The sequence below is a fragment of the Bombyx mandarina genome, chromosome 23, assembly GCF_030267445.1.
Source record: "Bombyx mandarina strain Sakado chromosome 23, ASM3026744v2".
Lineage (NCBI taxonomy): Eukaryota > Metazoa > Arthropoda > Insecta > Lepidoptera > Bombycidae > Bombyx > Bombyx mandarina.
In genome coordinates this window covers 6,816,559-6,827,725 of record NC_143229.1, presented here as the reverse complement: position 1 = coordinate 6,827,725, position 11,167 = coordinate 6,816,559, and the positions used below count along the sequence as shown (strand labels likewise).

General features: G+C 38.6%; 1 protein-coding gene across 1 annotated transcript in view; it reads left to right on the top strand.

The window, feature by feature from the left end:
- Nucleotides 1–246: 246 nt before the first annotated feature.
- Nucleotides 247–11,167, top strand: part of sr (zinc finger domain-containing protein striped) — a 31,752-nt gene continuing 20,831 nt past the window's right edge. Inside the window, exon 1 of the mRNA XM_028177652.2 lies at nt 247–1,085. Coding sequence (XP_028033453.2) covers nt 818–1,085 — 268 coding nt within the window. The 5' untranslated portion in view covers nt 247–817. The remainder of the gene's footprint in view (nt 1,086–11,167) is intronic.

Here is an 11,167-nt window from a genome sequence, read left to right as displayed (position 1 = left end):
TACCCGGCTAATTGTAGCACATCCAAAACGGTGTTCGGGAATCGTCGTCACCCATCACGCTAGCAGCGGCTGGCCGCCAATCCAACGAAAATGGAGCATGACTCAGCCAACAGAGAAAGTAACTGACGGCAGCATCAATACACGCTGTAGGGTGCGCTACGTCACGCGCGATCAGCCACGACGAGCCTCCGCGCCCACGCACTACAGACGCCCGCGCTGCTTGCCATCATCATACCGCTATCAGAGCACTACACTTGTGCGTCCCGCGCTTTTCGCGCGCCTCCCTTCAACGTCGCGACGCTCCGCGCCATTTTCTCGCGCATGTGGGCGACACTGACGGTTGAGCGAGGGCGCTCGCTTTGAACGCCATTAACGCGGCCGTCGTGAATGAACGTCGACCTCGACCGGGTGGCTGGCGTCCATTGATAGGGCGCGCAGCGGGCACCGACCGCTCACACGGGGGCGGCGTGCTGCACGCCCTCGATTGCCGAACCAAACGTGCCTCAGTCGAGGATGTGGCGTTCTCCGCGCGACGACACGAAACGCGTGCGAAATCTGTGTTCATTTATCAGTAGCAGCTCGTGAACCTCAGTGATTATAGTGCCGCATCTAGTTCGTATAAGTAGTTTTTTAATATAATATTCTGTGATCGTGTCAATTCACTAGAACTTAAGTTAAGTTAAGTATTAAGGAGTACAGTGTAAAAGCGCCCGCTGCTTTGCTTCCGCATTTAGTGTTGTGAATTTACATGTGAGTGTTCGTCAAGCAGAAAGCGCAAACGGTGGTGTGGTGTGAAGTGTGGTTATGCACCCGAGCAATGCTCTCAGTGATCGCAATGCGTCGGCCGGAGGACGAGGAGTTGGGCGGTCGCTGCGAAGGCGACGAATTTGTAGACATATCTCAAATGCAGTTGTTAGTGGAGGCGGGCCCGAGCGGGCTGCACTACGGAGGCCCGCCGCCGCCGCACGCGCAGCCCCAGCCCTACGTGCAGCCGCCCGCGCACGTGGTCACCACAACAACTGCCTCAGTCGATGATCTCTTCGCTCTATACTTTACACCCACTTCGCACGCTGATCATGTTCTTGGTATAATAAATTTTTCAAACCCGTTTTTAACTTATAACGAAGAAATACGCTCAAACATTTTGACAATAAAGGCCGTCCTTGTTTTATTATTGGAATATCAACATTATTTGCGAATATTATCGATAATCTGGCAAATAAAATTAGTGCGAAAAAGTTATTGTGCTTTAGGTGCGTTTATTCAATTGACTTTAGTCTGATAAATATTATCAATTGATACATAAATTAGTCTAATAAATGTAAATATCAGTATTTAAATCAATGCTAATTTAAAACAAAATATTCAATGTTTGACTTATAGCCCTTTTATAATTATAAGTTGTGCCACTGCATAAAATTGTACAGAACAAAGAAATCTTAACTATGTATTACCATTCAGAGCATAATTCTATAATTCAAATTTCAATTTAATTCTATAAATTAAGCATATTAGAGCATATTACGAGCCCGTACGGGTAGGTAGGTACCTCCTGCTTATTTCTCTTGCAAATCACTAATACGTTCTGATGCGAAGAGTGAAAATTACGTAATTCCAAAAAATTTTGAATTCGGCCTCGTTTGCCATAATCAATGGTGGCAATCACGCTGTGATATTTATTTGCTCCGGTAACCACTTAGCATCAGGTGAGCCGTGAACACGTCCGCTCGTTTTGTGTAATACAAAAAACTTTCAAACCACTTTACGACTACGAATATAGCACAGCAAATGATTCCCAGACAAAAGTTAAAAATTTCAACTCTATTTATAATATTCCTATCCGATTCTACAAGCTGGAATGAAGAAATGCCCGTGTTAAATTAAAATACGTAAATTGTAGGGAATATAAAAGAGGGAAGGAATAATTTACGAAGTAAACGATGAAAATATAGTAGGATAATTGAGGAAAAGTAGTCGCTAGATATGGACAGAGTCGCGTAATCTTATTCCTTAATGAATAACTAGACGAACTAATATCAAAACTGGATCCTCTGACTACGAAAGATCAAAAGAGAACAGGATCTAGTCAGCCATCATGACTTGGCACCATTGTCGCTTTTCTGGCGCAAAGGTTTCCTGTTTGGATGGAGCCCTGCCCCTCCACTGGTAACCGTTGTACTAAGGCAACTCAGACTTTTACTGTATGTTTCATAGACGATGGTGATAGATACGGTATGGTATAAGGCTTTACTAACTGAAACTTCTATAATAAAAACAATCTTCATACATTAAAATCGTTTGGATCTTATATGGATGGTTCAAATACAATTATCATAAATTAAAATCGTTTGAATCTTATACGAATTTGAACCATATTTTTTTTATATGTAAAAAAACGTTACGTTTCTTATACTAAACTTAAGATAAAAATAATTTAATAAAATATCAATTAATAATATATATTGACTGACTCAGTGATATAGTATTTAGCACCACTAACTGCTGGGCCGAAGATGGAAGGTTTGATTCCCACATCGCGCAAACATTCATGTAATGAACAGATTATCTCACTTTGTCTCGGTACCATCGCACCGCCCGCAACCGGAGTAGAGTTCATCCATACTACCTAGAGCCACTGCGTTCATCCACAGTGCGCTTCCAGAGATCTTTTTTGCCACGTACCATCCGGCTTTAGAATGAGCTCCCCTCCACGGTGTTTCCCGAGCGCTATGACATATCCTTCTTCAAACGAGGCTTGTGGAGAGTACTTAGCGGTAGACAGCGGCTTGGCTTTGCTCCTGGCATTGCTGAAGTCCATGGGCGACGGTAACCACTTACCATCAGGTGGGCCGTATGCTCGTCTGCCTACAAGGGCAATAACAAAAATTGTCTCTATATTAGTCTATGGATGAGTACAGAGAAATATCAGTACAGGGAATCCTAGCTTCGGACCAGATGACCTTGTGTGAGGTGACATCGGTTATTATTATTAATAATAATGATTATTTCTCAACCTTTACAATGTAAGAACTATTTATATGTAGTATTTCTTTCAGTGTTAGCGAGTCGTAGACATAATTATAATTTTATTAACACGGAAAAATATTCAAATATCCACAAATAATACATTACTAGTCCGTGACCAAGAGAACTAAAGTATTCAATACTTCGGAAAGTATGTGATGACAATAAAAAACGCGAAATTAAACATTAGAAGCGGATTTAATTATATTTGTATGTAGACATGGCAGGACCGCTCGGTGTTTATTATGTTTTAGTTAGAAGCATGTATTCGGATCAGCGTTCCGGTATATTCTTATCTGAACCGGACGAACCTAATCGACTGCGTCTGCGCAACCATCGCTATCATGTGCGTCGAACAACCCGCAAAACATTCAAATGTGCTAGATAAGCTTAAATCAACGTTAGCTGTTATTTTTTTTGCAAAACGAATGAATCGTACAATATACTGTTCTTAAGCAAGGAGGCAACATATCGGTCTAAGGAATATTACAAAACTTATTTCTTACTCCGTACTTTATCATTGAAAATGTATAAATATATCAAATCGTGGTTTTGTGACGCTTCATCTGCGCTTCGTAAAAAGTCTGTGGTTTTATAAGCCGACTACTTGTGCTGTTATATTTTAAAACTTCATTTAAAGCTCTATAGGTCACTGACCCACGCTATAACCACAAATAAATAACTAATTTAACAGTTTAAAAAGTGTTCTATTGTTTGAATAGTAGGAATTTTATTAGCCGAATTGTTGGTATGATTGGGCATGTAATAGTAATGTTAATATAAAAAAAACAGCAAAGCTCCTCTATTGTAAATTTTTTATTTAATTACGCTTAATTAATATACAATTAAAAATAAATTTGAAGCAGAGATCAATAAAAGTAATACAAATCGCCTTATTTTCACATTTAATTTTAATTTGTATGTTTGTTCTTTGAATAGATCAATCTCTGAAAAATCCTGGAAGAGTATAACGTAGGATACAATGAAGCAACGAAAGAAATATTATAATATACGAAATACATATACAAATTCTATTCTACAAATTCTACTAACTTTTTTTGCCTAATTGATGGACTTAATTACCTTTTTTAAGTGGTTAACGAAACACATAGACATTAACAATGTAAATGCCGCCGCCATCCACTTTGAGACATGAGTTCTGAATCTTAATTTCTATAACGGTTATCCCACCCTTCAAGCCGAAGCATTACTGAAGCATTACTGCTTCACGGCAGAAAGAGGCGGAGTAGTAGTAACTACCCACCTAAAATTTGTTCTTGCTTACGTTATTCGAACAACGGCACAATCGCACCGCTTGATACAAATGCACCGGGCATTTTATCCTTTAGGCCACTTATGCATTCATGCTGGAATGACAACGAAGCTCTGATAACCACTAGCTGCAGAAAATTTTTGAGAAGAAAGAAAGATTGAGATTTTTATCTAAATATGGAATGGGCTATGGAATGAGCTCCCCTCCACGGTGTTTCCCGAGCGCTATGACATGTCCTTCTTCAAACGAGGCTTGTGGAGAGTATTAAGCGGTAGGCAGCGGCTTGGCTCTGCCCCTGGCATCGCTGAAGTCCATGGGCGACGGTAACCACTCACCATCAGGTGGGCCGTATGCACGTCTGCCTACAAGGGCAATAAAAACAAAACTGCCTAAAGTCAAAACAGAAAAGAATCTTTTCCGCGGCCCATAAAGAAAATCTCCCCCGTGGTCATGACCCACCTGCAGTTTTGTGGTTATAGGATCCCATAGACACTAGAATATGTAAAAAAGCGTTTTTTAAATTAATTTAGTACTCCAAGTTATTCCGATTTTGGGTCAGTTTTCAAAAAAAAAGACAACAGGTGCTAAAACCATCAAAAGGACTACATACCGATCCTGCGTACCAAATGGTAAACAGTCGACGTTGCCTTAACCACGTCATTTCGGATCCTCCCGATACACTGTCGGTGCTTTTAGGTACCACAAGCACCGGTCACCCTTCTCATCGAAACCGTTTAATTGCGACGAAGGGTTCGGCAAGTAAGTTAATCCAAAGACATAGCCCACTGAGTTTCTCTGTGAGCCGGTGGTAGATTCTGCTAAGCAGTGCTCTTGCTAAGGCTAATCTAATCAACGTCCTCAGGTTAGAGCCCCGTGAGCTCATCTACTCGTCAGGTTACGCTGGCATTATCCTCTAAGAATACCAACTTAGGTAGGGAAAAAATTCGAAAGGTCAACGTCTCGGTGCATCTGCTTAAAAAATCGATCTGTGTTTAAAAAGAGGCGGTGTCGACATCATATTGCGTTTTGATTGGTGGACAGTATAACGAAAAGGCGTGACTTTCACATTCAATACATTGAAAATATCTCATTTGAAAACTAGACTGGATCGGCTTACAGTAGCTAAAATAGACGCATTATTCTCAAAATACGTGGGTTTCATTAAGACTTTTTAAGGAGCTTAACAACTAACTACAAAACTTAGTGATGATATAGTTCGGATAAATAATAAGACTACTCGTGTTTTCTATAAAGAATATTGAAGCTTATCTTGAAAGTTTAAAATTAGTTTAATTAGCTTAAGCCCTTTTTCACAAAACTTATTCTAGAATGTATTATTAGTCTTTTTTAATTCCTTATCCATGAAGATCCTTAATCCCGATTAATAATACTTAGATGAAAGAATAGTAAATAAAGACCCGTTTCAAATCAAAGAAACGTCTTCATCAACGCAAATTGTCTATCCAACGAACATCCACTTGACGTCGAAGAACAGGAAATGAATATTATACCATACGCATCCCTAAATACTGATGCCATAACTTTACCAGTCGACTTTTGCGTCTTTTCACGCTTTGGAGACGGTTAATCACGTGCAGTCCACTCGACTGACTGTCGGTTGGACTTCGATGTGAAATGATGGGGCCATGTTTCATCCATTGTTACATATCGTCGCAAACATTCGGGTTTTTTACGATTGAACAGCTCTGAACACTGCTCAGAATCATCAATTCGTTTTTTTTGGGTTGTTTGTGAATTTTGTAGTATCCACTTTGAACAGAGCTTTCGCATACCCAAATATTCATTCACGATATGTCCAACACGTTTGATATCTTTAGGGTCTCAACTATCTCAGTCAACTGCACGGTTATCCAAAAATATTTTGTGGACATTTGTGATGTTTTCGTCGGTAGCCGCCAACAGTCCACTGTGCGCATCGTCCTCGGCTTAAACTTAGTAAACCACTTCTCAACGGTTGATATTCTTAATGAGAAGTGCGAATAATGTTTATGAGTGATTCTCCGAACCCTAAATTTTCGATGTCTTGAGGTTTATTTTTGTAACTAACTGACAAATCAGTCTGCAATAAATTTTAAAACATACCTCAGACTATTGCCTATCTTGCACAAGTTAATTTTTTTTAATAACATTTATTTCTGTAGTTCTTCTGACTAATATGGTGTGTCCGTAACCCAGTTTCTTGAACATTAGTAACAATAACATTATTTCTTATTCATAAATTGATGTGAATTATAATTATTACGAAAGAATATTAGTTGTTTCTTTACACCAAAAAAAAATGGTACTAATATTTACGATTGTTTATTTATAAATAAAAAAATAATGAGTGTCCGGCACAAAAGTCTGATTCATATTCACGCGCCTCACTCGAACGTACCCAGCTAAATACGAAACATTAGGCGACCCCTCCCCGCGCTGGCGGTAGCCAGTGGCTCGGCTGACGTGGTCGCGACGTGACGTGTGGCTGGTTCGTGTCGTTGCGGAGATATAAAGGTAAATATCTGATTCATATAGCCTTGGTATATATAATGCCATTGGGGAACAGAAACTTATGTATAAATAATAATAATAAAGCCTTTAATCAGACAATTTTTTTTTTTTTACATATACAATTATTATTAAATTTTTTTTTATTATGTTTTAAGGAAGTAGTGGTATTAATATTAATTAATTTTTTATAGAAGTTTTTTTTTTACCTATATTATTATTAGTTTTTGTCTGTTTGTCTATTATAGACATAGGCCTCCTCCAACTGCCTCCATAAGCTTCTATTTTCAGCTGTTCTGGTCCATGTGCTTCCCGCAACTGCCTTAATGTCGTCCACCCATCTCCTGAATGGTCTACCTCGGTTTCTTTTTCTGTCTCTAGGATACCAGTACATTATAGTTTTACACCATTTCTCCTGTCCTCTTATAGTATGACCGTCCACTTCCATTTAAGTTTCCTTATTGTAACTGAGACATCCTCTGTTTGAGTTTGTTTTTTAATTGTTGATGTTCTTATTTTGTCTGATAATCTTTTCCCCGTGATGCTCCTCTCGCGTTTTGACAAACTTCTAATTTTCGAGCATGTGCCTTTGCTAGGGCCCATGTTTGACATCCGTATGTAAGGACAGGGAGGATGCAGGTGTTGAAGAGTTTCCTTTTAATGGTCATGCTTGTTTCATTGTTTTTCATCACTTCTTTTAGATTCCAGTACCTTTTCCATGCATTGCCTATTCGTCTTTCTATTTCTTTTGAAGTGAGGTCTGACGGCGATATTATTTGACCTAGGTAAACGTATTCATCAACATATTCAATAGTGTTGCTGTTAATTGTTATGGGGTATTTTATATCGTTAGTCATAGCTTTAGTCTTCTGAGTGTTCATAATCAGTCCTACCTTCTGACTTTCCTCGTCTAGTTCTCCAAGCATTGCTTGAAGTTCATTTTTTGTTGGTGAAAAGATTATCAAATCATCTGCAAATCTTAAATGGGTTAAGTTGTCTCCATCTATTGATAGATTGGTTGATTGATATATGTATAAATAACAATCCTTAATTGCATACGTGTGATGATTTATCGATATTAATGAGCAAAATTCTGATTGATATGTGTCTGATTCATACGGTAAAATACCATATTAATCAGAAAGTCACACATATTGTTAATGAAACGTTGCATTGGCGGCACGTTACGCCTGTAACAAGTCATTTCGTATGAACCTAATGTTATTTACATGTCTAAAAACAGTAGCTGTAAATTTCGCAGCAGTCCTAATAACGTCAAATATTGTGATAATTGATATTGTCAAGTGCCATATCATGCTGTGATTGACTAGATTAAGATGTTATGATAAGCATCGTGTGCATTTACTGTGATTTTAATAAATAATTGACTGATTTTTCTAACTAGAATTTCATTTCTATCCCTAATTCTGATTCATATGGCCCCAAAAATTTTAAAGTTAATTATCTCGGAAACCATTTTATCAAAAAGTGCGCCTTTTTCAGACATTGTATCTTAGGTTTTCATCTTTCGTAAAAAGATGTTTTTTAAACTTAAATGTGAAAAAAAATATAGGCCATATGAATCAGACAAAGAACGCAATCACTCTTAAGCAATGTTTTATTAACACACGTAGTTCCTTTTTACTCCCTTTTTTTCAAACTAATAAAAGTCGCTTCACTCTAAACTCTAAACTAACAAAACTATAACTCACAAACTAATAGTACTACAGCTGTCAAATTTATACACGTGTCTTTTGAAGGTTAGGGCAACTAAAATGTTATGGATGTAAAAGTAGTAGCGCCATTTATGTGTTAGCCTACGAACTTTTCAGTCCACCTGTTAGGCAGACGAATAAATGGCACACCTGATGGTTAGCGGTTACCGTCGCTCGTGAACGTCAGCAATACCAGGATCAGAGCCAAGCCGCTTCCTACCTTTAAAATACATACTAGGTTCTTAAAGCGTCATATACATATTAGGTTTTTTTTAGCAATAATTATGATTTTCTACTGCCAAGCACCTTAGTGCGGCGCCTACAACGATACGTATCACTTTTCCCATAAGAGCATCTAGAAATTCGTGGTGATACAGTCAAATAAGCAACCCACACATACCGTCACACCGTAAGAGGCGGCTCGTCAGAGGTGCCCACATCAGACCATTACACCTCTCTGGATGTTCCCAGATGTAAGATAGCGGCACCGTCGCTTTGTGCGAACCGCCCGCTGCCACCGGGGCCACGCACGTGCTTTTGTACCAACCCGTGCCGTCTCACGTCATCATACATAAATTGACAATCTAGCCTTTGCTAGACGAATAAGCATCTATCCGCGCTTCTAAACGATCTGCTTTGCATCTTGCGACATTGTAACCAACCGACACTGACTCATATCAATAAAACACATCTGGCCAATACGGTCGGCGAAAAATGATAATATCTCCGAAAAACGTGTATGCCATTTGTTAAGTAATACAGTAGCTCGCAGGCAGATTCTTGTTTTTTTACATTGATTCTAAGGATATAATAAATAATAAATAATGTAACTCTGAATAAGAACAATAATTCGTTTATACATAAATCGTATATTTTCGATGAAAATCAGATATTTAGTCTTAAAATACTTTATTTTAAAAAAACTATTTTTGGGACGATTCTTGTATTGAGTAATTCTTCAACAAATGTACTCTAAATGTGATTTTTTGAATCCTACACAATAACACCTGCAGCCTATGACTAAAACAATTGCCATCATTAGGGACCATCATTGTCGGGCAATCCCATTCGATAACGATTTAAACAGTCACAACGACAATGCAAGCTTATTTTAAAGACAATAAATTATTGCAAATGCCCAATTTGCGTCGTCCGGTTAACAATGCCCATTCCCATAATTACTTAAATGCGTGTAACTGCGTATTTGACCACGATACGATCTCTACTCGGGCTGCGACGTCATTGTCTCACTCGATACATGCTCTGCAATTACACTATATCGATTACAGTTGACTCAGTTCACTTCGATCCGAACGATTGACTTCGACTATAAAACAATGTTTTTAGTGCATGTAATTAGTGTCGCGATTAACGATATCAGCCTTATACGCTCGACCAATCTCGCTTCTGTATCTCGAACATGTACGCTTAAACGTGAATAAGTGGAATGCTTAAAATCTTTGTTCACGAACTGACTCACACATTTAGGTACATGACTATCGTTTATATCTACGGGTAGCAAAACAGCTTCTGGAAATCACAAACAGCATAAAATATTCATGTCGGCTTGCAATCTACTTTATCTGTGGCCGGAAGTTAGCAATGAAACAAACTGTCAGGGATATTCCCTGTTTGATTTGTTTATTTTATTCCAAAATTATATATTTAATAATTACAATTTTATTGCTTTGAAAAAATCAAAATCAAAATTTAAGATGCTTAAAACTGAAACTGAACAATGGTCAATTTATTGCAGGAACAAACAAACTATGATCAACAAAAATAGTTCCTCTACCTCACTTTCGCGGAGCTCCATATTCCATACACCCCTGCAATAAAAAATTACTACTATCACATAATGTCAAATAAAGTAAATAATTCAGGGCTAAGATAGTTTAATCTGTTGATGAAATTCTATGACCACATTCAGACAGAAGAAGAATCTTGTCAGAAGAGTACCTCACATCCGAGAATTGTATGCTTCTAATATGACTGAATTGACCGATAAAAATATTTATCTTTGTGTTTTTTTTATTGCCCTTGTAGGCAGACGAGCATACGGCCCACCAGATGGTGAGTGGTTACCGTCGCCCATAGACTTCAGCAATGCCAGGGGCAGAGCCAAGCCGCTGCCTGCCGCTTAATACTCTCCACAAGCCTCGTTTGAAGAAGGACATGTCATAGCGCTCGAGAAACACCGTGGAGGGGAGCTCATTCCATAGCCGGATGGTACGTGGCAAAAAAGACCTCTGGAACGCACTGTGGATGACCGCAGTGGCTCCTAGTAGTATGGATGAACTCTACTCCGGTGGAGGGCGGTGCGATGGTAAAAACGAGATGCCGGTATCATCTCGAACAATTCCTCAGAGCACTCCCCATGGAACATACGGTACAAAATACAGAGGGAACCGAAGTCCTACCTTACTGTCCTACTGTACCACCACCTTACTGAAAATCCAGAGGTTCCAAAAATCCGTGAAAAATTTTTGTGTAAAATATCCCTGTTTTCTTACAAAATTTTCATCAATTTCACAAACGTTGAATATTGGGGATTAAACATAATATCCAGTAATATAATATGGTAAAAATTTTAATAATAAAAGCACAGTTTCAAGAAATAATTGCAAGTCAAAAATTCGAAAGAGTT